General features: G+C 44.1%; 1 protein-coding gene across 2 annotated transcripts in view; it reads right to left on the bottom strand.

The window, feature by feature from the left end:
- Positions 1–25,633, bottom strand: part of DSTYK (dual serine/threonine and tyrosine protein kinase) — a 66,044-nt gene extending 40,411 nt beyond the window's left edge. For both annotated transcript variants that reach the window (XR_008685131.2, XM_055420045.2), the window contains exon 1: positions 25,201–25,633. Coding sequence is in view for 1 of the 2 variants with exons in the window: in XM_055420045.2 (XP_055276020.1) it covers positions 25,201–25,465 (265 nt within the window). In the remaining variant the exon portion in view is untranslated. The remainder of the gene's footprint in view (positions 1–25,200) is intronic.
- Between the last annotated feature and the right edge of the window lie 1,547 nt (positions 25,634–27,180).

Here is a 27,180-nt window from a genome sequence, read left to right on the forward strand (position 1 = left end):
GACATTAAACACAAAACCAGGAAAGATTACGCTACAAGGACTGAACACGTGCATTAATACTCAGATGCGTACGACTCTTGCAATGTCATGGACTGCAGCTTGCCAGGCTCCCCATCCACAGAATTTTCCAGGCAAGAAAACCAGAGTGAATCGCCATTTCCTACTCCAGGGAATCTTTCCAACCCAGGGATAGAACCCACATCTCCTGCGTCTCTTGCATTGAGAGGGGGATTGTTTACCACCATGCTACCTCGGAAGCCCTCAAGGACTGAACACAAATCAAAATAAAAACCTTCTTTGCGATGCAAAACCTAATACTTGAACACAGAAAGGTTCTTTAAAATGACCTACCACATGCAGTTTTAGTTTATTTTCCTTATTTATAACATACTTTAACTAAATGTGTGTAGTCTTTTAACAAACATACATTAAAATGTTACTAGAGTGTACATAAGCATATAATCTTTTCCGTTTCATTTCTCTGATAGCTGGTCACAGCATCCCAGCTGCCAAGTCATCTGTTTTCTTAAAACACTGAATGCTTAATTAAGATCAATATCTCTAATCAAATCATATTCTTTCAGTTTATGGAAGACAAGACCCTGAGTAAGACAAAGGGGAAAGGACTACCTGTTAGGATAAAATCTAAGCAAATCAAGGAAGATTTGATCTACCTCAGAAATATCCTTTCAGGATATACTCATCTATACTGCAAGCTTCCACAAAACGGATCAAATAATACTCAAGAGAAAACGAAAGGCTCCCTAAAGTAAGAGCGCTTCTATTTGGGAAAAGGAACCAGAAATCTGTTGACCAGAACTCTCCGATTCCGAACTCAATCACACCCCAACTTGTTCAGTGACAGTGCCTGCCCAAGTCTAAGGTTCAGGCAACTTCGTGTTGGTTCAGAAAGGCACAGATACACGGTGCTTAGGCTGTTAGAAAGTCAATCCGTATTTGAAGCCAAATACATACAGCTTCATTAAAATTTAGGGTGGCACCAACTGAAACAGTATTCGCTTTAGTCATTTAACCATGAGCTGCATTAAACCATTCATAAGCTATTTATTTTGTTTATATAATTGCAGCAAGAGAGGCCAGATTCATTTAAAAGGCTGTCCTACTTCTGACTCTACCTGCATGCGTCCCTTCAGTTGTGTCTAACTCTGTACAACCCCATGGACCGTAGCCTGCCAGGCTCCTCTGTCCATGGAATTCTCCAGGCAAGAATACTGGAGGGGGCTGCCATGCCCTCATCCAGGGGATCTTCCCAACCCAGGGATCGAACCCAGGTCTCCCACATTGCAGGAAGATTCTTTACCATCTGAGCCACCAGGGAAGCCCAAGAATACTGGAGTGGGTAGCCTATTCCTTCTCCAGGGGATCTTCCCAATACAGGGATCAAACTCACGTTTCCTGCATTGCAAGTGGTCTCTTTACTGACTGAGCCACCAGGGAAGCCCCCCAACTCTACCTGTCCTGCTACAAACTCACTATTTTAAATCTTCTCTCCAACAAATGGCACCAAAAGGTTTAAAGAAGTTGGCTTTCACTCAGACGCCTTTACGCGTTTCATTAAGCTCTTCCTTTCATGTCTGCCTGTTAAGTACATCACCTGGTCAGCACACGCCCACCAGCAATACCAGACACTGAAACATGGAAATCTATTCTCCTGGGAAAGAGATAAGAAAGCAAAACGTTATCTGAGGGCCCAACTCTATGCAAGGCATTTATTAAGCACGAGGGAAAAACACCAGACAACTGGTCTAATTTCTGACTTACAAACTAAAAGCAAGGAGACACAGCCCCTTACGTGTGTGACCACTCAGCAAGTAGGGAGTCCTGCGTCCCTCCATACCTCACTAACAACTAAAGAGCTTTTACTACCGTTGTCAGGGAGGAAAACAATTTTTCTCTAGCCTTTTAGTTTCCTCTGGTTGGGTCTAAGAATTAAATTGACATGAGAAATATTAACAGTAGAAAATGAAATTTAACTGCATACACATGAGGAATCTGAACATGAGAGATTGAAAAGACAGGGTAAATGAGATACATACGTTATCCTGGACTACAGAGAGGAGGCAGGGGGCTGGGTCTCCAAAGGGAAACAAGGCAATTCACAGAAGAATGAAGAGGGTAAATGTTTGGTAAACAAATGTCTGCTGGGCCATCCAGAAACAACTGGACATAGAGAAGATTTTGACCCCCAACTATTACACCTAGTTCATACTACACTGTAGCTAGCTCTGATGATAGGCCCTCTATATAAATTCATTTAGGCAGTTAAGGTGAGGAAGATAAAAACTCTTGCTGAGCTTTTTGTTTCTTTAAAACAATTAAGCCTAAACTAATTCTCATACCAAAGAGACACACTTGGGGATGGCAAATCTTGCTCACCTCTTCAGACTATTCTAGTGGTATGTTTATAATTATCAAAGGCAGGAAGAACCATCATATTTCTCTCTGTATCCTCAACACCCAACACAATGACTAAAAAATAGTGATTTTGTTGTTGTTTGCTTGCTCATTGAGAACTGTCTACAGAAAGCCATAAGTGGCTCTACTAAGTACCCAGGAAAATCCAGTAATACAATGAACAGTCCAGAACCCCGAATAGGACAGGAGCAACCGTCATTCCTAAAAATGCCCTTCATCTCAAAATGGTGAGCAGAGGTAGACAAGAGAACAGAACCTCCCCATTCAGCTGCAGGATTTACCAACCAGGCTCTGCCTGAGCATGAGGGCTCCTGCTAGATCCGCTCTCACCTATACTTCCGATCTTTCTCTCCTCCCAGTCCTCCTCAGAGCTCAGGTGGCTGTCTATTAAGCTCATACCGACACCCTTCATAGGGCCCGTAACAAAAGCTGGTCCACAATAAAAACAGTGAGTCTAAATGAGTTCTGTGACTACTGCTGCTGCCAGGAGAGTCGGTGACAGAGAACAAAAACTAACCAACCATTTTTCAGGACCAAAGGGAGAGATCTCAACACCTCTGAGACTATAGGAAAACCAGTAAACCATGTGGCACTGGCCAAAACCACCGCAGACACACCCATTATTCATCTGACCCAAAGTATCACACCCCCATCTCTGCAGTGACAGAAACAGCCACTATAAATAAACTTGCTGGAGTCAAACAACCGTAGGCCAGTGCAATGGAAGAAGGGGCTGACAGTGAGTCCAGTTCAAATTTTCATTTCCAGGCGCTTTGCTAGGGTTGTCTGTGCAACTTACTGCACAGAGAAAAGGTCTTCAATATGGATATCTCCATCTGGTTTTCAATATCCAAGCTCGATGCTTCTCCCACTAATCTTTAGTTTTCTTCATTGTGCTTCAATGTGTCTACAAGGTTTGAACGAGCATGGAGAAACATGAAGCTGAAACGAGACGGTCCCACTCCTCGCTCCCCTGGGCAAACGGTCTGCTGAGGGTGGAGCACAGCAGGGCGGTGGGCAGACCACCGACCAGGGCGGCGCTCTGACCAGGGCCTCACCGCTGACTGGCCCTGAGACTCTGGCAATCCACTTGTTTCTCTCAGTCTCGGATTTCTCATCTGTGAACTAGGGAGCTGGATTAGATCATCTTTAACATCCTTTCCGGGCTTCCCTGGTGGCTCAGAGGTTAAAGCGTCTGCCTCCAATGCAGGAGATCTGGGTTCGATCCCTGGGTCGGGAAGATCCCCTGGAGAAGGAAATGGTAACCCACTCCAGTATTCTTGCCTGGAGAATCCCATGGACGGAGAAGCCTGGTAGGCTACAGTCCACGGGGTCGCAGAGAGTCGGACACGACTGAGCGACGGAACAGAACGGAACATCCTTTCCAGTTCTAAAATTCCAGGATTCTGTCTACGGCCATACCACCCTGAACGCGCCCGATCTCATCTAAAATTCCAGGATTCCATCAGGTTTTAACTGCTGAAAGAAAAATAACTGAGGGGGCTAGGAGGTTGGTCTGGTTGTTTTTCAATTATACGTGAAATTAATTAGGAGAACTCCCCTGAACTGCTACAGCTGCAGATCAAAAGGTGACGGTGCAAGTCGGGGGCTCTGAGGGCCTCCTGGGCAGTCTCAGCAGTTCTCTAAAGAAGAGATGAAAAAATGGGAGAATGACAGAGGAAGGAGGCAGAAAACCTGTTTCAGAGCCAAAGCAGCTGCTTCAACTGACAGTTAAGGACTTTTGAGTTAATCAGGTTTTCTATTGTAATTAATATAACAGTATCTGCATATGGGACTGCCAGAAGGTAACAGCACAGCTCTCAGCTGGAACACGTTAACCCTGCCAACCCTGACTGCAGGAAAATTCAAAGCAAACTGTCTTATAAGCCAAAACATTTTTTTTTTCCTTTATGATTCTTAAATACAGATTCTCTTGGTTTGGGTTACTTCTAAACAAATCTTTGAAATACAAGAAGGAGCAGCTAAACAGCAATGCATTTTGTTTATATGTTTCAGATACTGAAGGGGAACAAAATATAACATCCCAAAATATGCCTCTTTGACATACTGACTACTTTGAGGTTATTTTTAAGAAACAGCAGACACAGGTGAAGCTTGGAAAACTGAGAAGTTACTTTTTCTAAGAGACATTTACACTTAAAAGGGAAATGTCCATTTGTAAGGGTATATTCCTCCAGTTTCAGGAATAGGAGGAGGACTCGAAAAGTCTAGAAACTCTTATCAATGCAGAAGGCAACCACTTTAAAATGTTTAACAACCTTACCCTTGTTTATTGTGCTTTTCCTGATAACCACCCATAACTGACTCCCCCCACCTCACCCCACCCCAGTGTGTTTTATCTTTAGCCAGAGGTAAAGGTATTGGCTTGCGCCATTTTGGAGTTACTTAGTTTTTCCCGGGTAGCTCCCATTTGTACACATCTGTCGTTTTTCCCTCATTAGTCTTTTTATAAAAGACAAAAACCTAGAAGGGTAGAGGGAAAATTATTTTTCCTCCCCCACAATAATATTACTGAGCCCTTTCTAAGTACATCACTTTATTTGCCTCAGCTCATTTAATGCTCACAATCCTACCAGACACAAACTATTATTATCCTCATTTACAGAAGAGGAAGCAGTAACTTAAAAAGCAAAACAGAACAAAAAAGAAGCCATGTTTCTCTATTTATTTAGGGTGGAGCAGGAGCTGTTTTTAGGTCTCAGGGGTCCAGGTGAATACCTCATGGTAAACAATGTCCCTGAAGGGTGGTAGAATATACCATCTCCCAAAAGGCCTCTTTGGCATAAGGATGATTTTGAGCTAAAGGCACTGAACAAACAGCAGGTATGAGAAGGGCACTCTGACCTCCCTTCTATCTTCCTGAAAGCAAGAAATAAAACCCTCACTGGGAAGATGTCCTCCCTGTAACAGAGGAAAGCAACATTCTTATTACCAGAGTGGAGGTCAAGAAAAATCTGTACAAATAAGCCTTTAAACTAACCAGTGTCTTCCTAGTTACTTTCCCACCATTAACTGCCCGAGCCCAAGCCCCTTTGTCTTATCACCTTCTCGTAATTTACTTCTCTTTGTCCAATTCAGTACATAAAAGCACAACTCTGTTTCTTTGGGTCTTCGTTCTTTTCTGAGGACTCCAGTGTACAGATAAAATTTAACGATGTACTTACACTCTTCTCCTGCTTATCTGTTTCCGTCCGTTCCGTTCCGTTGCTCAGTCGTGTCCGACTCTATGCGACCCCGTGGACTGTAGCCTACCAGGCTTCTCCGTCCATGGGATTCTCCAGGCAAGAATACTGGAGTGGGTTGCCATTTCCTTCTCCAGGGGATCTTCCCAACCCAGGGATCGAACCCGGGTCTCCAGCATTGGAGGCAGGCGCTTTAACCTCCGAGCCACCAGGGAAGCTTATCTGTTCAACGTCAGTTTAATTTAGGGCCAGGTGGAGATAAGAGGGTAGAGGAGAAACTTTCCCTCCCCTACACCACACTTTCTCCCAGTGTGGGGCCAAACACAACTTAGCAGTTGCTGCTGCTGCAGGTGCTGCTGCTGCTGCGTCGCTTCAGTCGTGTCCGACTCTGTGTGACCCCACAGACAGCAGCCCACCAGGCTCCCCCGTCCCTGGGATTCTCCAGGCAAGAACACTGGAGTGGGCTGCCATTTCCTTCTCCAATGTGTGAAAGTGAAAAGCGAAAGTGAAGTCGCTCAGTCGTGTCCGACCCTCAGCGACCCCACGGACTGCAGCGCTGTCTTTTTCCCCTGGGTTTACTCCTCATGGTCTTGGGCAGGTTTCATAAGGAGTCTCTCAAGTCTGTTTTTAATTAGCAGTTGCAGGACCCCAATTAAAAACAGACTGAGAGACTCCTTATGAAACCTGCCCAAGACCATGAGGAGTAAACCCAGGGGAAAAAGACAGCATTACCAGTAGGTGGTGAATGCTTTTTTAAAATGTTGTTATTCTATCTAAGAGCTCTCAGAGTCCCTTTTCTTAAAAAAAAAAGTAGGTACTTTTCTGAGAAGCTTTTTTATTCCTCCCATCAGTCTGAGTTACCCTCTGGGCTGAAGTTAAGGTAGAGTGGGCGGGAAGTAGTGCCAGCAACAACTGACGTATCTAGTGACCCATTAGGGGAGATACTTTGTTTAAATTGTTTTTGGAGTACAGCAAATCCCCTACATAAAAACCGTGAAGTTGCAAACTGTCAAAGATAACATGTCCAGTCACATACGTTAGTTCTGTCTGAGGAGGCACGGTCAGTTCGTGAGGCACGGGAACCGAACATATCGGTACACGAAGACTGCAGTAGCCCTTCAGAACGCAAACCACTGCTACTGTGTCATCTATGAGAAAAGAAAGGAGAGCGACTATGCAGACATCACTGGGTCGCTTTTTTCAAGAGGGCAGACCGAATAGAATCCAGCAGGAAACCAGAAGCTGTGCCAGTCGTCAGGCGTGCGTGAAACTGCAGCTTGCCCTCCGTCTCCTGTCGCTGACGGTCCTTCAGCTCTACCATCTCCACCCTCCTCCAGGCAGCAACTCTTTCCGCCTGCTCACTCGATGCCAGCCCCTGTATGCCAGCTGCTGTACCATACTTTTCAATATACTGTACTGTCACATTAAAAATGACTTTTCTACTTGTAATTAATGTACATCCATGCTTACTAAATGATTAGCCTCTGTCTTGTAAATCACAGAAATCATAATCGTCATTAAGTCACATGGTTCTGAGAGCCTGAAATCTGCATTTTAATCTACACAATGAATTGCAAAAGATTTTATTTCGACTATATGCGAAATGAATATATATTAATAAAACTTTTTTAATTGTCAAAAATGACTTATTTTTTGTGTTTGTTCTTTATGTATTGTGTGAAAAGTATTACAAAGATGCATTAAAGCACTATACAGCCAATTGTGTTAGTTAGGTACCTAGGCTAACTCTGTTGGACTTACAAATAAACTGGACTTAGGAACACATTCTCGGAACAGAATGTGTAGGGAGGGGACTTACTGTAGTGGATTTGGAGCAACACACTCTCCTTCGTGCCTGTTTTCTACCCCAATCAGATACGAGTGAAGGCCAGAGTAAGGCACAGTCCACTGCCAAAGAGGGGAGGCGCCGTACAGACTGAATGCAGTGGAACTCTATCTTTGCTTCCTATTCTCGCAACTCCTAAGGTTGCCAGGGCTTCAGCGTCAATTCAGGTCTCAGCAGAGTTACTACTGCAATACTTGTTCCTGATATCCAAGGATTTCCCTCCTTTGGTCAAATTTTTTTTATGTCACCTTTAATACTGAACTTGAAGTCCTCTCTGTAAGTGACTGAAATACAAAAGATTTTATAAGTCACTGAAATAATCAGTGACACAAATTTGCATTTCCACAAATAAGTAGTGATGTTTTATTTCTTATTAACTACATGCACCAAGAGTAAAGCACAAATCCTAAGTTGAGAAATGAATCGGTCCTTCTTCTACAGTCAATTCTACCACAAGCTTCAAAATACTGAGCTACAAAAAACCCCAAGAGTTGAGAGAGAAATAATTCTGCCAAGAAACATTTATCATTTCCAAACAAGCTCTCTGACCTTCAGCTAAATTTAAAGGATTCTGAATTATAGAGGAGGTATTCCCATTTAAGGAAAACATATGCTAGGTAGTCTGGGTTTCAGAATTGTCAGGATCAAGTAATACACGGCATTTTGCTTGAAAGGGATGGTTTCTGAAGATGAGCAATGGAAACGTGCTCAAGTAGCCAAAGCTCTTGGCAGCTGAGAGTCAAGCAAGCAGAAATACCATCAAGTCATCCCACCTGGTGGCCACTGAAGATCCTGAATAGTGTTGGAAAAGCAGACTGGACTGCACCTGGAAAGATGGACACAACACCCCTCACCGCCCAGCTGAAGACTTGCATCTCCTGGGAGCTACATGAAGCCAAGAGACCGCACTAAGCAGCCTGCTGACAAGTTCCATTCCAGGAGAAACTGCTCCTGAGGCTAGCCACGCTGCAGAGGGAACAGAATGGCAGCTGAAGCTGTGATTCATGGGATGCAGAGGCAGAAGCAGCTCTTCAGGAAGCCAACCCCATGCTTCACTGAGGGAAGACAGCATCTTTCAGTTACTAACCATTAAGAATGATCCAATGGTGGCAATGTGTTAAAGGAACCAGCCCAAAGCAGGGCTTACTGACCAGACTGGGGACAATTTAAGCATGAAAACATTTTTAAATAATAAGAAATTAAAGTCCACCGAAAAAACTCAGAAGTCCACATTGGTATAAACAATAAACAAACAGTGGAAAAGGAAAGCTCTTCGATCCCAAACACTAAGACATATAGAAGAAACACAGGTTAGAGAAACCACCACTGAGGCAGGTGTGTGTGCCTGTGCTCAGTCGTGTCCAACTCTGTGCAACCCCGGGGACTGCAGCTCAACAGGCTCCTCTCTCCACGGGATTTTCCAGGCAAGAATACTGGAGTGGATTGCCATTTACTTCAATTGAGGCAGGTGGGTGTTGTCAATGGACATTAGGTCCAGTGGTAGGAGGTATCTTCAGGACAAGATTATCACTGATATCTGAGAACACCTTCCCACAAAAGACTAATCAACTGGAAAAGGAAGAACAGTGACTTGAAGGTAAAGAAATGTAAAGGGCACTGACATGGCCAGCTATCAAGTTTAACACCTAAAAACGGTGGATGACAGACATCATGTACCCCTGGTAATGACTGTACATCACATCATTTCTGTGCCTGATCCTGCTGAGAGCTCATGACCTGAGTTTACTCACGAGGAAACAGCTCAATCCAGGCTAAGGGTCATCCTATAGAATGTAAAGCCTGCTCTTTAAACCTGTCAAAGATATAAATGCCACGGAAAGGCCGAAAGACTGTTCACAGTAAGTGAGTCTGAAGAGACATTAACAACTAAACACAACGTGCTCCTGGACAGGGTCCTGGATAAAAATGAAAAAGACATTATTGGAGAAGTTGGCAAAACTTAAATGGGGTCTGTAGACTGAATGGTAGTACTGACTCATTGTTGATTTCTTGATTTAGGGAGCTGCACGCTGAAATGTAAGGTTATGCTCAAAATCCTTCAAGGTAGGCTTCAGCAGCACATGAACCGAAAACTTCCAGACATATAAGCTGGATTTAGAAAAAGCAGAGGAACCAGAGATCAAATTAGCAACATTCGTTGGATCACAGTGAAAGCCTCTGACTATGTGGATCACAACAAACTGTGGAAAATTCTTGAAGAGATGGGAATAACAGACAATCTTATCTGTTTCCTGAGAAAACTGTCTGCAGGTCAGGAACCAACAGTTAGAATAGGACATGGAAGGAAAGACTTGTTCAAAATTATGAAAGGAGTATGACAAGGCTGTGTATTGTCACCCTGCTTATTTAACTTATATGCAGAGTACATCATGCAAAACGCCAGGTTCAATGAATCACAAACTGGAAAAGCTGGGAGAAATATCAACAACCTCAAATATGCAGATGATACCATATGAAGAGGAACTAAAGAGCCTCTTGATGAAGGTGAACGAAGAGAGTGAAAAAGTTGGCTTAAAACTCAACTTTCAAAAAGCAAAGATCATGGCATCTGGTTCCATCACTTCACAGCAAACAGATGGGGAAAAAATGCAAGCAGTGACAGATTTTTTTGTGGGCTCTAAAATCACTGCAGATGGTAACTGCAGCCGTGAAATTAAAGGACATTTGCTTCCTGGAAGGAAAGCTATGACTAACCTAGAGAGAGTATTAAAAAGCAGAGATATCACTTTGCTGACAAAGGTCCATATAGTCATAGCTATGGTTTTTCCAGTGGTCATGTACAGATGTGAGAGTTGGACCATAAAGAAGGCTGAATGCTGAAGAACTGATGCTTTTGAATTGTGTTGGAGAAGACTTGAGAGTCCCTTGGACAGCAAGATCAAACCAGTCAATCCTAAAGGAAATCAATCCTGAATATTCATTGGAAGGACTGACGCTGAAGCTGAAGCTCCAATACTCTGGCTACCTGATGCGAAAAGCCGACTCATTGGAAAAGACCCTGATGCTGGGAAAGGTTGAGGGCAGGAGGAGAAGGGGGTGAGAGAAGATGAGACAGCTGGATAGCTTCATCGACTCAATGGACGTGAGTCTGAGCTAACTCTGGGAATTACTGAAGGACACGGAAGCTTGGAGTGCTTCAGTCCATGGGGTCGCAAAGAGTGGGACACAACCAAGCGGCTGAGCAACAGAAAATGCTAATGTGTAAAAGCACATCCCTGTTATGCTGGAAGTGTTCAGAGGAGGTAAGAGCTATCTGCCTATCGAGAGCTCCTTTTCACAAGGCTCACAAACATATATACATATGAGAGAAACAGAGACTGGGTGGTGGGGCAAATGCAGTGAACTCTTAGCAACTGGGGAGCCTGCATGGCACGGGCATGAGAGTCCTGTGTAGCAGTGCTGGTGGTGCTTACAGAAACGTGAAATTATTCCAAAACAATGTAAAAATAAGCCAAAAGGAGAACCAGCAAAATATATCTCACACAGAAAAGAGATTAAGAAACAGAATTCTACTCATCAAAAAAAAAAAAAAAAAAAATCCAGCAGGGAGAAAGAATATTATATACAGGAACAGTAGAATTTAAACAAGAAGTTTCTTCACTGTCCCCACTTCTGCCCTGTACATTACTTTCTGTCTCCTCAATCTTCCAGGGATAGTTTACTGATGCCAGTTCTGAGTCTGGGAAGTCCAAGGCACTCATCTAAGTAAGTAGTTCAGGATCAGATTTTGAACCCAAGTCTTTAAGACTAAGCAGGGTTAGACAAAATACCCACTCCAAGACAGGATACCGTGATGAACCACTGAAGTTGCTCAGTCGTGTCCAGCTCTTTGCGACTCCATGGACTGAAGCCCACCAGGCTCCTCCTCCATCCATGGAATTTTCCAGGCAAGAGTACTGGAGTGGGTTGCCATTTCCTTCTCCAGGGGATCTTCCCGACCTGGGGATCGAACTCAGGTCTCCCACACTGCAGGCACACACTCTACCATCTGAGCTACCAGGGAAGCCCACTTTGATGAAGGTAACCTATAACCTTTTTCGAGCCCATCTTTGCATGAAATGTTCCCTTAGTTTCTCTAATTTTCTTGAAGAGATCTCTTGTTTTTCCTATTCTGTTGTTTTTCTCTATTTCTTTGCATTGATCGCTGAGGAAGGCTTTCTTATCTCTCCTTGCTATTCTTTGGAACTCTGCATTCAGATGTTTATATTTTTCTTCTTCTCCTTTGCTTTTAGCTTCTCTTCTTTTCACAGCTATTTGTAAGGCCTCCTCAGACGGCCATTTTGCTTTTTTGCATTTCTTTTCCATGGGGATGGTCTTGGTCCCTGTCTCCTGTACAATGTCACAAACCTCCATCCAGAGTTCATCAGGCACTCTATCAGATCTAGTCCCTTAAATCTATTTCTCACTTCCACTGTATAATCATAAAGGATTTGACTTAGGTCATATCTGAATGGTCTAGTGGTTTTCCCTACTTTCTTCAATTTAAGTCTGAATTTGGCAATAAGGAGTTCATGATCTGAGCCACAGTCAGCTCCTGGTCTTGTTTTTGCTAACTGTATACAGCTTCTCCATCTTTGGCTGCAAAGAATATAAGCAATCTGATTTCGGTGTTGACCATCTGGTGATGTCCATGTGTAGAGTCTTCTCTTGTGTTGTTGGAAGAGGGTGTTTGCTATGACCAGTGCGTTCTCTTGGCAAAACTCTATTAGCCTTTGCCCTGCTTCATTCCGTACTCCAAGGCCAAACTTGCCTGTTACTCCAGGTGTTTCTTGACTTCCTACTTTTGCATTCCAGTCCCTTATAATGAAAAGGACATCTTTTTTGGGTGTTAGTTCTAAAAGGTCTTCTAGGTCTTCATAGAACCGATCAACTTCGGCTTCTTCAGCATTACTGGTTGGGGCATAGGCTTGGATTACTGTAATATTGAATGGTTTGCCTTGGAAATGAACAGAAATCATTCTGTTGTTTTTAAGACTGCATCCAAGTACTGCATTTCAGACTCTTTTGTTGACCATGATGGCTATTCCATTTCTTCTAAGGGCTTCCTGCCCACAGTAGTAGATATAATGGTCATCTGAGTTAAATTCACCCATTCCAGTCCATTTTAGTTCACTGATTCCTAGAATGTCTACGTTCACTCTTGCCATCTCCTGTTTGACCACTTCCAATTTGCCTTGATTCATGGACCTAACATTCCAGGTTCCTATGCAATATTGCAGAGTACATCATGAGGAACGCTGGGCTGGAAGAAGCACAAGCTGGAATCAAGATTGCTGGGAGAAATATCAATAACCTCAGATATGCAGATGACACCACCCTTATGGCAAAAAGTGAAGAGGAACTCAAAAACCTCTTGATGAAAGTGAAAGAGGAGAGTGAAAAGGTTGGCTTGAAGCTCAACATTCAGAAAACAAAGATCATGGCATCTGGTCCCATCACTTCATGGGAAATAGATGGGGAAACAGTGGGAACAGTGTCAGACTTTATTTTATGGGGCTCCAAAATCACTGCAGATGCTGATTGCAGCCATGAAATTAAAAGACGCTTACTCCTTGGAAGGAAAGTTATGACCAACCTAGAGAGCATCTTAAAAAGCAGAGACGTTACTTTGCCAACAAAGGTCCGTCTAGTCAAGGCTATGGTTTTTCCAGTGGTCATATATGGATGTGAGAGTTGGACTGTGAAGAAAGCTGATCACCGAAGAATCGATGCCTTTGAACTATGGTGCTGGAGAAGACTCTTGAGAGTCCCTTGTACTGCAAGCAGATCCAACCAGTCCATTCTAAAGGAGATCAATCCTGGGTGTTCATTGGAAGGACTGATGCTAAAGCTGAAACTCCAATACTTTGGCCACCTCATGCGACGAGTTTACTCACTGGAAAACACTCTGATGCTAGGAGGGATTGGGGGTGGGAGGAGAAGGGGACGACAGAGAATGAGACGCCTGGATGGCATCACCGACTCGATGGACATGAGTATGAGTGAACTCCGGGAGTTGGTGATGGACAGGGAGGCCTGGCGTGCTGTGATTCATGGTGTCGCAAAGAGTCGGACACGACTGAGCAACTGAACTGAACTGAACCTATAACCACCTAGTTCGTTGAACAAGAAGCCTCCAGAAGCAGCTCGAGCTTGCACTGCCTGCAGTGGCCTTCTGATTACTCAGCAGTAGGGAACACACCTCCACTGCAGCTCAGGCCTCCTCAGTATCATATGCCAACAGACTACTTTTATCCTAGACTAACAAGCCATGTTTCCAAGTTGCAGTAGCAGAATTTTTCCACTTCTCTTCATGGAGTAAGAGCCAGCAGAGGAGCACAATTCTTCAATCAGGAGAAACTGAAATAGGTCTTCCCAGGGGGATTCTTACATGCCAAAAGAATGACTTCTCTCCTACTAGCTGTTTTCCCCCATGTTCTTCCTTCCTTGCCCCTACATATCTCCATAATATTAAAAGTTACGTATGTGTTAGTCGCTCAGTCGTGTCTGACTCTTTGCGACCCCATGGATTGTAGCCCACCAGGCTCCTCTGTTCATGGAATTCTCCAGGCGAGAATACTGCAGAGGGTAGCCATTCTCTTCTCCAGAGGATCCCCCCAACCCAGGGATCAAACCCGGGTCTCCTGCATTGCAGACAAATTCTCTACCATCTTGAGCTACAAGGGAAGCCCCCATTCAAAGTTATTGGTAGAGTATATCATATAAAATATTCCTAAAAAGTAACCTCCATATTCGTTCAGTGACTCTCCCTCTAATTTGAATAAACACAAAGTGAAAGTGAAGTCGCTCAGTCGTGTCCGACTCTTTGCGACCGTGGACTGTATAGCCTATCAGGCTCCTCCATCCATGGGATTCTCCAGGCAAGAATACTGGAGTGGGTTGCCATTTCCTTCTCCAGGGGATCTTCCCGACCCAGGGATAGAACCCAGGTCTCCCGCATTGCAGGCAAATGCTTTAACCTCTGAGCCACCAGAGAAGCCCAAATAAACACAAAGCTTTTATTCAAATTAGTCTCATTACCTAGTTGCTTTTATCATACGGCCTTACTTAAGTCTGTCTAGTTTGGAAAATTTGGCTTCACCAAAACAATCCTGGGAAATGTAATTCTCTTCCATTATATGACCCAGAAAGGGTAAAAACTGTCTGGCATAAATAACATACTCAAGTTTTAATCTGATGAAGCTAAAATTAGACCTTTTTTTACATCTGAGTAAAATAAAAGTGACAAAAGCATTTTTTAAGAGTTTTTTTTTTCAACAATCAAAGGCTTTTATGAATACATAAGCTTCATTATTCTTTGGGATAGTTTTGATGCCTTATATAAAACAAGTGCAAAGCAAAACAATTCCTCAAGTTCTACTTCCCGTCTTCCTGCCCAGAGAACACCACCCCAGGGAACAGAAACACATTATAAAGCCCAACTTCAAAGGCTTGTGGTCAAAAGGTTCCGACAACCACATGGCACCCCCAGGCTAGGGATACATCCAAACCACTCACATTGTCTACTAAACACCACAGAAGAAGGTACCGCACATGACGGTGCAATTCAACCAGGGCCCATGGGGAATTCAGAGTTCCCATGCTTTGACCAATTTTCCTTCATAGAGTTTTTGTATGGCCTCTGGAGGAATATTCAGTGCAGTCCAGTTGCTCAGTCGTGCTTTGCGACCCCATGGACTGCAGCACGCCAGGCTTCCCTGTCCATCACCAAATCCCAGAGCTTTCTCAAACTCATGTCCGTCGAGTTGGTGATGCCATCCAACCATCCCATCCTGTTGTCCCCTTCTCCTCCTGCCTTCCATCTTTTGGAGGAATATGAGGAGGAGACTTTCTCAGAGAGGCTGATTTAAGCAAGGCAGCACATTTCTCAGTCACTGCTACATCTGTTCTGCTACAGCATCAAGTTCCAAGACCCCCAAGATCACCGGACTCCCCACTTGGCAAAGAATGCAGTCAATTTTCAAGCACGGGGTGGCCTACGCTTAGATAAAAATCCTACAGGAGACTCCAGACATCTGAGTCATGAAAGAAAAGCTGTATCTTTCACAAGGACTCTCCACTCTTGTTAGTAATATGAATTAATCCCTGGACCATCCCTGGAGGTGAAATATTTTCCTACAAGAAGTAAACAGCAAGTTCACCTCAGATCTTAAAACTGTTAGAGGAAAAACCACATCCACCCACACATCTCACACTCTTCACATTGGCTCCCCTGTGAGTAATGAAGGCATTCTTCTTTTGAACCATGCAAACAAGACAATTATAGTTATTCCATCAAAGATACACTGGGGCTAATTCTCCTGTACTGTCAGAAAGTTAATGAAGCATCTCAACTCCTGTTTTTGTCAATACCATTTAATCTTAGAACTTCTCATATGCCTTATCCTATGCCCTCGAAGACTAATGGTTAAGCGGGAAACCCCAATGTGTAAGAAATCCTTCAGAAGGTACACAATGAAACGCTAACCCTTCTTTCTTTCATAACCTCAACTTTAAAAATATCAATTAATTGGACAGTGCTTCACTACTTAGTGTCCTGAACCCAGTACAGAGTTAGGCGTTAATAAAGATCTGCCGAGTGAATGAACATTAAGGATTTATTTCCTATATCATGGTGAAGCTCTGATATTGCATGCAAAATTAGGGACATGAAACTTTCTTTGGGATACTGGCAGCTTGAGCCTAACTAGTCATCTATCAAATACTTATTATTGCTTTTTTTTAGGGACCCAGACAGGAAAATGTGGGCAAATATACAAAATAGTGTATCTTTCATGGAGGAAAAATGTCCTTCTGAAATGGAAAAACACATCATTCCAATAATCTACCAGACATGGAAACGATTTAACAGATACTAATCCGTCTGTTATGTACTACAGTAGGCATTGCAGGGATACAAAGATGAATAAAACACATCTTTACCATTAAGAATTCACGATCTAGCAGATGAGATAAGACAAATATATTCATAGTTATCATACAAATAAATAAACACAAGCATGATCTATATGTCTAGAGCCTATAGGAACTGAGCCATAGGTTGAAGGTGAAATTTACTTCAATACTTATTTTTTGAGGCTTTATTTTCAAAAGATTGCTTTTGAGAAGTGCATTTATTGCAGGAAGATTCTTTGTTGCCTTAACCTAGTGAGACAGAGAGGCATGGAGAAATAAATGCTGATGCTGGAAAGTGGACAGAGCAAAACAAAATTTAAAAACCAGAACTGATTTTTATTTTAAATCCATGCTTTCTTTAAGTGCTACTCACAAGGCTGAAGAACTAACCATACTGAAATCAGAAATGACTTTTAAGACTAAACTAAGCATGTTGCAAATGATAACCATCTTAAAGGTAATAACGTCTTTTCTTTCAAGAGCAGGCAGAATTATCCAAGCCTTTTTAGTGGTGGGCTACCCCATTTCACTGGAAAAGACTCTGATGCTGGGAAAGGTTGGGGGCGGGAGGAGAAGGGGACGACGGAGAATGAGATGGCTGGATGGCATCACCGACTCTGTGGACATGAGTTTGAGTGTACTCCGGGAGTTGGTGATGGACAGGGAGGCCTGGCGTGCTGTGATTCATGGGGTCGCGGAGAGTCGGACACGACTGAGCGACTGAACTGAACTGAACTGACTGACCCCATTTCATGGAAAATACATTATCCTAGCAAAGGAAGATTAGGAAGGGGAAAAGAAGTGACTGGAAACTGGAATAAGAAGCTTGAGTAGGTACTGTCACACTATACTCAATCAGATAAAATCTCCCACTGAAGTAAAATACCCTTTCATGGCAAGCTACAGAGCCTGGGTTATGACTCACTTGTAACAAAATCTCTCCAATGCAAGGGTACATTTTATAGTCTCATGGGCAGAGCAGGAAAGAACAAGGGAAGAGTTGCAGAACTGAACTGGGAGCTTAGAGACCTGGGCCTAAATCTGGCTTCAGCTCAAAATTGTTCTGTCCCTCATTCCATCCTTCTGTTCCTCTTATTCTTCCCTCAATCCCCATGTGTCAACTTCCTAATCTAATGTTCACCAAGTACGCACGCGCACACACACACACACACACCCCCCCAAACATCACATGTATTTAGTACTATACGCCTGTGCTATGTGCTTTATATGATCTCTAAATGTCACAACTTTGTGAGGTAGACATTATCATTCCCATTCTATTTATTTAGATAAAATTTACACACCATAAAATTCACCCTGTTAAACCATACAATTTAGTGGTTTTTAGCATATTCACAAAGTTGTACAATCATGACCAAAACATTTTTATTCTCGAGAAAGTAATCCCATACCCATTAGCAGTTACTCCTCATCGCCCGGCAAAATCATTAATCTACTTTCTGTCTTTACAAATTTTCTTGTTCTGGATGTTTCAAATAGACGTGGCATTCTGTATTACTCCCATCTGACATATCAAGAAACCAAAAATCCAGTAAGTTAAGTGCTATGCTTAGTCACTCAGTCATGTCCCACTCTTTTCGACCCCATGGACTGTAGCGCCCACCATGCTCCTCTGTCTATGCGGATTCTCCAGGCAAGGATACTGAAGTGGGTTAACATTTTCTTCTCCAGGGGATCTTCCTGACCCAGGAACACAGGTCTCCCACATTTCAGACAGATTCTTTACCATCTGAGCCACCAGGGAAGCCCGTGATCGGTTAAGTAATTTGCCCTAGGTCCCACAGTTAATAAAAAGCTGAACTAGAAGAGGAACTCGGATCTGATTCAAATGCCTGTGCTTGCTTTTGACTACCTTTTTTTTATTTTTGGTGCTGCCACATGGCATATGGGATCTTAGTTCCCAACCAGGGATCTAACCCCTACCCCCTGCATTGAAATGGAGGAAGCCCAACCACTGGACCACCAGTGAAGTCCCAACTGACTACTTTTTTTTCCCCCCATTTGTTAAATAGAAAAACAACAGTGGTTGAAACTTTTGACTACTATATATTGCCTCCATGCCAGAATAAAACAAAGAAAGTGAAAGTTTTAGATATACTTGGGGAAATGGGGTTTTGTTCATTCAAGGTAATAAAAGTAATATAACTAAGAATCACATTTACAGCAACACCTCTGCAAAGCTTATGTTGAAATGCTGAGGCAGCTCTTCCAAATAGATTAGTACAAATTACTAGAAACAACTTTGTTTCTTAAGAAAAGCCTTTGTTAAAGCAATAGGTACACCAGGCTTTTCTTCTCTTTTAATTCTGGCAGCCAGTTTACACCAGATGTGACCAAAGGAGGGTGAAGGATGCTGGAGACACAAAGCTGTTCACGAACCAAAGGCAAAAAGCTATAACAGCCTAAGACTTGTAACTCACTTAAAAGGCTTATAATCTAACTTTCAGTTCAGCTCAGTTGCTCAGTCGTGTCCGACTCTTTGCGACCCCATGAATCACAGCACGCCAGGCCTCCCTGTCCATCACCAACTCCTGGAGTTCACTCAAACTCATGTCCATAGAGTCGGTGATGCCATCCAGCCATCTCATTCTCTGTCGTCCCTGTCTCCTCCTGCCCCCAATCCCTCCTAGCTTAGCTTTCTGCTATTTTTCTACTTTATATGTTGCACATGTCTATGGTTGAGATAACATTATACATTTCTAGAGAGACAAGTTCAGATTTTTTTAGTCCTCTTTGTCCTCATTCAATATAAACAAACAGGTGCACAGTATTGATAATTATAATTTTTATCTTTCTTAACAGAAAAATACAGAATGGGAAGACTGATCTCCACTAATCCAAGGCCAAGGCCAGTGTTTTTATTTGACTCTTTATCCCCCATACCAGATACTCAAATGTTTATTGACTAATAATCAGTTCACTTCAGTTGCATTAGTCATGTCTGACTCTTTGTGATCCCATGGACAGCACCACGCCAGGCTTCCCTGTCCAGCACCAACTCCCCAGGCTTGCTCAAACTCATGTCCACTGAGTCGCTGATGCCATCCAATCATCTCATCCTCTGTCGACCCCTTTTCCTCCTGCCTTCAATTTTTCCCAGCATCAGGGTCTTTTCCAGTGAGTCAGTTCTTTGCATCAGGTGGCCAAAGTACTGGAGTTTCAGCTTCAGCATCAGTCCTTTCAATGAATATTCAGGACTGATTTCCTTTAGGACTAACTTGATGGATCTCCTTGCAGTCCAAGGGACTCTCAAGAGTCTTCTCCAGCACCACAATTCAAAATCATCAATTATTTGGTGCTAAGCCTTTATGGTCCAACTTTCACGTCTGTACATGACTACTGGAAAAACCATGGCTTTGACAAGATGGACCTTTGTCGGCAAAGTAATATCTCTGCTTTTTAATATGCTGTCTAGGTTGGTCATAGCTTTTCTTCCAAGGAGCAAGCGTCTTTTAATTTCATGGCTGCAGTCACCATCTGCAGTGATTTTGGAGTCCAAGAAAATAGTCTGTCACTGTTTCCATTGTTTCCCCATCTATTTTCCATGAAGTGATGGGACTGGATGCCATGATCTTAGTTTTCGGAATGTTGAGCTTCAAGCCAGTTTTTTCACCCTCCTCTTTCACTTTCATCAAGAGGCTCTTTAGTTCCTCTTCACTTTCTTCCATAAGGGTGGTGTCATCTGCGTATTGAGGTTATTAATATTTCTCCCAGCAATCTTGATTCCAGCTTGTGCTTCCTCCAGCCCAGCGTTTCTCATGATGTACTCTGCATATAAGTTAAATAAGCAGGGTGACAATATACAGCCTTGACATACTTATTTCCCAATTTGGAACTAGTCTGTTGTTCCATGTCCAGTTCTAACTGTTGTTTCCTGACCTGCTTACAGATTTCTCAGGAGGCAGGTATTCCCATCGCTTTCAGAATTTTCCACAGTTTGTTATGAACTGCACAAAAGTTTTGGCATAACCAATAAAGCAGAAGTAGGTGTTTTTCTGGAACTCTTTTGCTTTTTCTATGATCCAAAGAATATTGGCAATTTGATCTCTGGTTCCTCTGCCTTTTCTAAATCCAGCTTAAACATCTGGAAGTTCACAATTCACATATTGCTGAAGCCTGGCTTGGAGAATTTTAAGCATTACTTTGCTAGCCTGTGAGATGAGTGCAACTGTGTGGTAGTTTGAACATTCTTTGGCACTGCCTTTCTTTGGGATTGGAATGACCTTTTCCAGTCCTGTGGCCACTGCTGACGTTTCCAAATTTGCCGGCATATTGAGTGCAGCACTTTCACAGCATCATCTTTTAGGATTTGAAATAGCTCAACTGGAATTCCATCAACTCCACTAGCTTTGTTCATAGTGATGTTTCCTAAGACCCACTTGACTTCACATTCCAGGATGTCTGGCTCTAGGTGAGTGATCACATCATCATGGTTATCTGGGTCATGAAGATCTGTTTTGAATAGTTCTTCTGTGTATTCTTGCCACCTCTTCTTAATATCTTCTGTTTCTGTTAGGTCCACACCATTTCTCTCCCTCATTGTGCCCATCTTTAATAGCTAATACTTACACAGCACCTTACCAGGCACTGTTCTAAGCACATATATTAACTCCCAAAAACCCCAGAGGCAACTACTATTATTATAATCCCCGCGTTCAGATGAGGAAACTGTGGCAAATCACAGTAAGGTCCCTCAGTAAGGACCAGAACCAGGAGGAAAGGATACAGCACAGACTAGAGCATTCCAACTAAATATATTCCAGTCATTGCAACTTCTGAAAATCGAGAGGTTTACAATACACTGCAACAGCTTGGAACTCTACTGGACCAGAAAATAAGAAAAATACTTCTCCCTCTGCTACTTTGTAATACTCCACTCTCCCTATCTTCAGTTCAGTTCAGTTCAGTTCAGTCGCTCAGTAGTGTCCGACTTTGCGCGACCCCATGAATCACAGCACGCCAGGCCTCCCTGTCCATCACCAACTCCCGGAGTTCACTCAAACTCATGTCCACAGAGTCGGTGATGCCATCCAGCCATCTCATTCTCTGTCGTCCCCTTCTCCTCCCACCCCCAACCTTACCCAGCATCAGAGTCTTTTCCAGTGAGTCAACTCGTCGCATGAGGTGGCCAAAGTATTGCAGTTTCAGCTTTAGCATCAGTCCTTCCAATGAACACCCAGGATTGATCTCCTTTAAAATGGACTGGTTGGATCTGCTTGCAGTACAAGGGACACTCAAGAGTCTTCTCCAACACCACAGTGCAAAAGCATCAATTCTTCAGCGATCAGCCTTCTTCACAGTTCAACTCTCACATCCAACATCCATACATGACCACGGGAAAAACCATAGCCTTGACTAGACGGACCTTGGTTGGCAAAGTAACGTCTCTGCTTTTTAAGATGCTCTCTAGGTTGGTCATAACTTTCCTTCCAAGGAGTAAGTGTCTTTTAATTTCCTGGCTGCAATCAGCATCCGCAGTGATTTTGGAGCCCAAAAAAATAAAGTCTGACACTGTTTCCACTGTTTTTCCATCTATTTCCCATGAAGTGAGGGGACCAGATGCCATGATCTTTGTTTTCTGAATGTTGAGCTTCAAGCCAACCTTTTCACTCTCCTCTTTCACTTTCATCAAGAGGTTTTTGAGTTCCTCTTCACTTTCTGCCATAAGGGTAGTGTCATCTGCATATCTGAGGTTATTGATATTTCTCCCAGCAATCTTGATTCCAGCTTGTGCTTCTTCCAGCCCAGCGTTCCTCATGATGTACTCTGCATAGAAGTTAAATAAGCAAGGTGACAATATACAGCCTTGACGTACTCCTTTTCCTATTTGGAACCAGTCTGTTGTTCCATGTACATTTCTGACTGTTGCTTCCTGAACTGCACACAGGTTTCTCAAGAGGCAGGTCAGGTGGTCTGGTATTCCCATCTTCAGAAGTGCTCAAAGCCTTCATCTCACTACCTCTGAACCCCCTGTGACAGAGGTAAATCAACAGACAGGCCTTCAGCCCCCATAGGTAAATGAAAAGAAGGCCAATGATTTGGGAAGAAACATAGGAGCTGGGAATTCCCTGCTGGTCCAGTGGTTAAGAATCCACCTGCCAATGCTAGTGTTCAATTCTTGGTCTGGAAAGGCTCCACACACCATGAGACAACTAAGCCCGTGCATCCCAACTGAGCCCATGTGCTGCAACCACTGAAGCCCGAGTGCCCCAGAGCCCGCGCTCCACAACACAAGACGCCACCACAATGAGAAGTCCAGGCATCGCAGTGAGGACTCAGTGCAGCCAAAAATAAATAAATAAAAAATAAAGCTTTTTTCCTTTTTAAGGAGGAAAAGAATCAAAGCAATTTACAGTTCAGTTTTTCCTGTACAGGCTAAGCAACTCTCATTTCAGAGTTTTATTCCACCTACTTTTTAACTTCTAAAACATCAAGTACATACACATTATATGCTCTTTACACTGCCCCAGTGAATTAAAAACTGTCAAAATTAAGAAGGAAGCATTATTTAGGGGGTTCTCCCCATCTCTTTTGTGGTTAAAAGTGAAATAATGAAAATTTAGTTAGTCTCTGATCTTCAACTGCTCAAATACCATACTACATTTCAATCAAGAAGACACTTCCATTCTGAAACAATGATTAAAACCTTCAGGAGGTTTATAAGGTTAAGCAAGGAGTGTTCCTCTCCTTGACATTTCAAGTTCCTATTAATCAGAAGCCAATATTCACAGAAGAAAGTTGAGAATCTTTGAATGAACTTGACCTTGTAAAGAGATGGTCTGTAAAGGGATAGAATAAGAACTAGTTGTCATTTAAGGAATGGTTTCTACTTTCTAACACAATCACTTAAACAGCTGGGAAAATCAGATCCCCCAAAATACACATAGTAGATGTCACCTCTTTAATTTCTCCTTTTCACCTCCAAAAATAAAACTCTCCACTCTGAAGTAACAGAAGCACTTTATGGAACAAAATCAAAAGGCTCCCAGTCCTGTCATCTGTACCCTCCCCTACTTTTTACTTTGGATGAACAGACTCCAGAGTGTGTACAGAGTTAAATACGCAAAGATGAGTTCATGATGCAGTCAACTAGAAAAGCCAATGAGGCAAAATACAAAGGTGCATTTGCCTTTCTCAAGTTGGCGTTTAAAGAATAAAAACAAGAGCCAACCAATGTGCCTTGAAAACCTCCATCTCTCTGAGATGAATCTACTTTTTTTTTTCAATAGTAATTCTAAAATAAACAGCTGCTGTAAAATTACAGCAATAGAGGGTTGTTATGGGGTCGCAAAGAGTCGGACACGACTGAGCGACTGAACTGAACTGAACTGAAAGATAAGATATAAGAAAAACTGAGCAGGGAAAGCTGCTGGAAAGCACTACTGAGGAAGAGAGTCAAAGTACACATTCTGGGGCTCATCTCTGAAAACATCCACCCTTCTCACACAAATCAGTTTTTCAATAGCTTCACAGAAATCAATCCCCTCTATGGGTCCATTTTACAACAGCAAACATCTGGGCAGATGTCAAAACCACAACTTCAGAAAAGCTAGTCATCCCTCTCCTCCGACGTATCCTATGAGATAAATAAAAGCTTTTATTTACATCCAAGCCGATTAAGTGAACTATCATCAACCAGAATCTTATTTTTATCACCATTTTTGGAGTCTCAGACAAATTTAGGATAGTAAACATGCAACTCTGGAAATACAGGGCCTGATACAGAAACTCTGAACAGTTTAAGAATTCAACGCATTCTACACTTCATGTTCAAATTTGCTGTCAGCCTCTAAATTAGTGTTTCTGAAAGTGTGTTTGTGGCCCATCTGCATCAGAATCCCTTTGGGATGGCTTGCATTTAGATTCTTAGGAGCCACCCACTAGACCTAGTCAATCTGTGGGATAGATATTTTTTACTTTAGTTTTAGGACACATTTTCGTTGGAGAATCACTGAGTGAAATCCACTGACTCTTTGCTGTGTTATCCCAAGGTATCTAACCGCATGGGACGCCAGTCCTTTCTCCCATCCGACCTGTTATTTCCTAATTAGACCAAGTGGTTAACAAACCCTCCTGTTCCCACCAACAGCAGTTTAAGAGGAAGCAAGAAATTAGGCAAGATCAAAGACGCTGCACGATTTTAAGTGCTTTAAGGTCTCCAACACATGCATGCCAGAATCAAGTCAAGTTTCAAGACAAAAAAATAAAGACATCCTTCCCCTCTCTAACTTTACCATCAGCGCAAACCGCCATCTCTGGAAACACCGTGGCAGATATAAGACATCTTTTCCTTTAGCAATTCCAGCCCCATTTAGTTATATTCCTTACTTCTTCAGAGTTGCCTCATGATTGATGTATATTTCACATACAAAATCAAGCATGCACACACACACACGCACACACAGCAGACACACACAACCTCCACTACAGTCCCCTGGCCTCCTGGGGTCCTGAGGGTCCCTGCCTACCGCCCATCCTGCGCCCACCCCCACACTCTACCATCCCTGAACTGGGACTCGAAGCACAAGTGCTCACCTCCGAACTCAGAGTAACTTTCCTAGGCGCCGCCTCTGCAGCCTCCGAACGCGGGCCCCCGGCCCTGAAACCCCCGCCTCGGGCCCCTCGCCCCCGGCGCCCCTCCCCCCGAGACACCCTCCCACGGCGCCTCAGAGAGCCGGTCTGCGGGCCCGGGCCCGCCACGCCGCCGTCCTCCCACTCTCCGCCCCTCCCGGCCTGCTTCTCCGGGTCCCCCTCTCCGTCACCGCGCGCCCTCCTTACCCGCCGGCAGCCCGGTCGCGGCGACGTCGCCGGCAGGGCCGCGCCCGGCCTCGCCGCCCTCCGCAGGGGAGGAGGGACGGCCGCGGGGCTGCGAGCCCCTGAGGTCGCGGAAGAACTTCTGCGTGTCGCGCAGGTTCTGCCGCAGCCGCCCCAGGTAGCGGCGGTAGCGACCAAAGCCCCGGCACAGCTCGCGGATCACTCCGCCGCCTCCCGGGCCGGGACCCGACTCCGACTCGCAGCCCCACGGCACCCCGTCGCCCTCCATCGCCTCAGTCTGCTCCGTCTCCGCCGCTCGGTCCCCGGCCCTCAGGCCCGGCGCCCCTCCTCCCGCGCCCCCGTGCTTAAGACGGCAGGAATCCGCCTCCTGACGCCCCCGCCTGCAGTCGGCCGGGCTACCAGCCTCCGTCACCGCCGTTCAAAACAAACCAACCCGCAGCCCTGAACGGAACCTTTATCTCAACTGTCTGGGAGAGTGAGGGGAAGGATTGGCGGCGCACTGGGTCACTGCGGGCGCTTCTGGGACTTGTAGTCTGCGCCAGGGCCGAACGCCGAAACCTGTAGACTGTGGAGGCGACCAACCCGCCCCCCCGCGCGCACACATACACACACACACACACGGTGTAATTCTCCCCCAGTCTCCCCCAGAGTTCTCACGCTCTCCCTGGTTTAAAAACATGTTCCTCCTTCCTACAAAAGTGCCTCTAGAGTGAGACAGCTTCTGCAGAACCCGGACTCCTGCAGAAGGGGAGTGCCTTACTGAAATCAGAGCGAAAGATTTTAATAGCAAAGGAAAGGAAGGAAACAAGACTGAGGCTAGTACTATATCCATGGCTACCCTAAATGGCTCTCGCTTTCCGATACAGTAGATACTGGGGAACCGGCTGAAAATTTCATGGAAATAGGAAAACTCCTGTATTTGCATTGCATTCTCCTTTTGACTTTCCTCTTAAGGTGTAGAAAGTTGGGGGTGGTGTGTGTGTGTATGGGTCGTTAAAGAGCCATAAGCTGAAGTTCACCTGGTCTCTTGAAGTAGAGAGATGGAGCTGGGTAAGGGGAAGTTGAGGTTAGTAGCCTTCCAACCCAGTTTTGATTATCTTCACTTGCCTTCTGCTAATATGGAGCCAGTTCTGATTATCTTAACTTGCCTTCTGCTAACATGGAAGACTTCTAATGACACAGACTGTCACAGAGCTCAGGACACAATTAGGAAGAACACAGAATTTGACAGCCACCTCTTTTTCTCTTCCTGCTTTCTTTCTCCTCTTCTCCAGACACAGATTCCTCCTATCTTTCTTGCTGTGTTGCTGCTGCTGCTGCTAAGTCACTTCAGTCGTGTCCGACTCTGTGTGACCCCATAGACAGAAGCCCACCAGGCTCCCCCATCCCTGGGATTCTCCAGGCAAGAACGCTGGAGTGGGTTGCCATTTCCTTCTCCAATGTGTGAAAGTGAAAGTGAAGTCACTCAGTCGTGTCCGACCCTTAGCGACCCCACGGACTGCAGCCCACCAGGCTCCTCCATCCATGGGATTTCCTAGGCAAGAGTACTGGAGTGGCTTGCCATTGCCTTCTCCGTTCTTGCTGTGTAAAGCCCCAATATTCTATCCAGGCCAGATATCTTTTCCAACAGGCTGAATAGTGTAGGTCCTCAACTAAATTTAAGAGGTGACTTGAGACTGAGTCTGAACTTCCCCAGTGCCTTGCCTTGAGATCAATGAAGTAAGGGTTTGGGCTAGTCGATCCTTATGCCCTCTAAAATTTCGTGAGTTTTGCTTCAGAAATGTTAGCTTTTGTCTCCCAACCTCTCACTCCTTGTATAAGTGCTCTTAGCACTTGTGACTAAGCGATGTTGTGATAATTGGATGAATTTCATATGAAATGGGAAGGCTTTACCGAATCAGGAGTTTTGGGGCCTGATAGCTCAGTTAGTAAAAAATCTGCCTGCAATGCAGGAGACCCTGGTTCGATTCCTGGGTCAGGAAA

This window comes from Moschus berezovskii, chromosome 17 (assembly GCF_049115385.1).
Source record: "Moschus berezovskii isolate FMDL1 chromosome 17, NW_MosBer_1.0, whole genome shotgun sequence".
Classification (NCBI taxonomy): Eukaryota; Metazoa; Chordata; class Mammalia; order Artiodactyla; family Moschidae; genus Moschus; species Moschus berezovskii.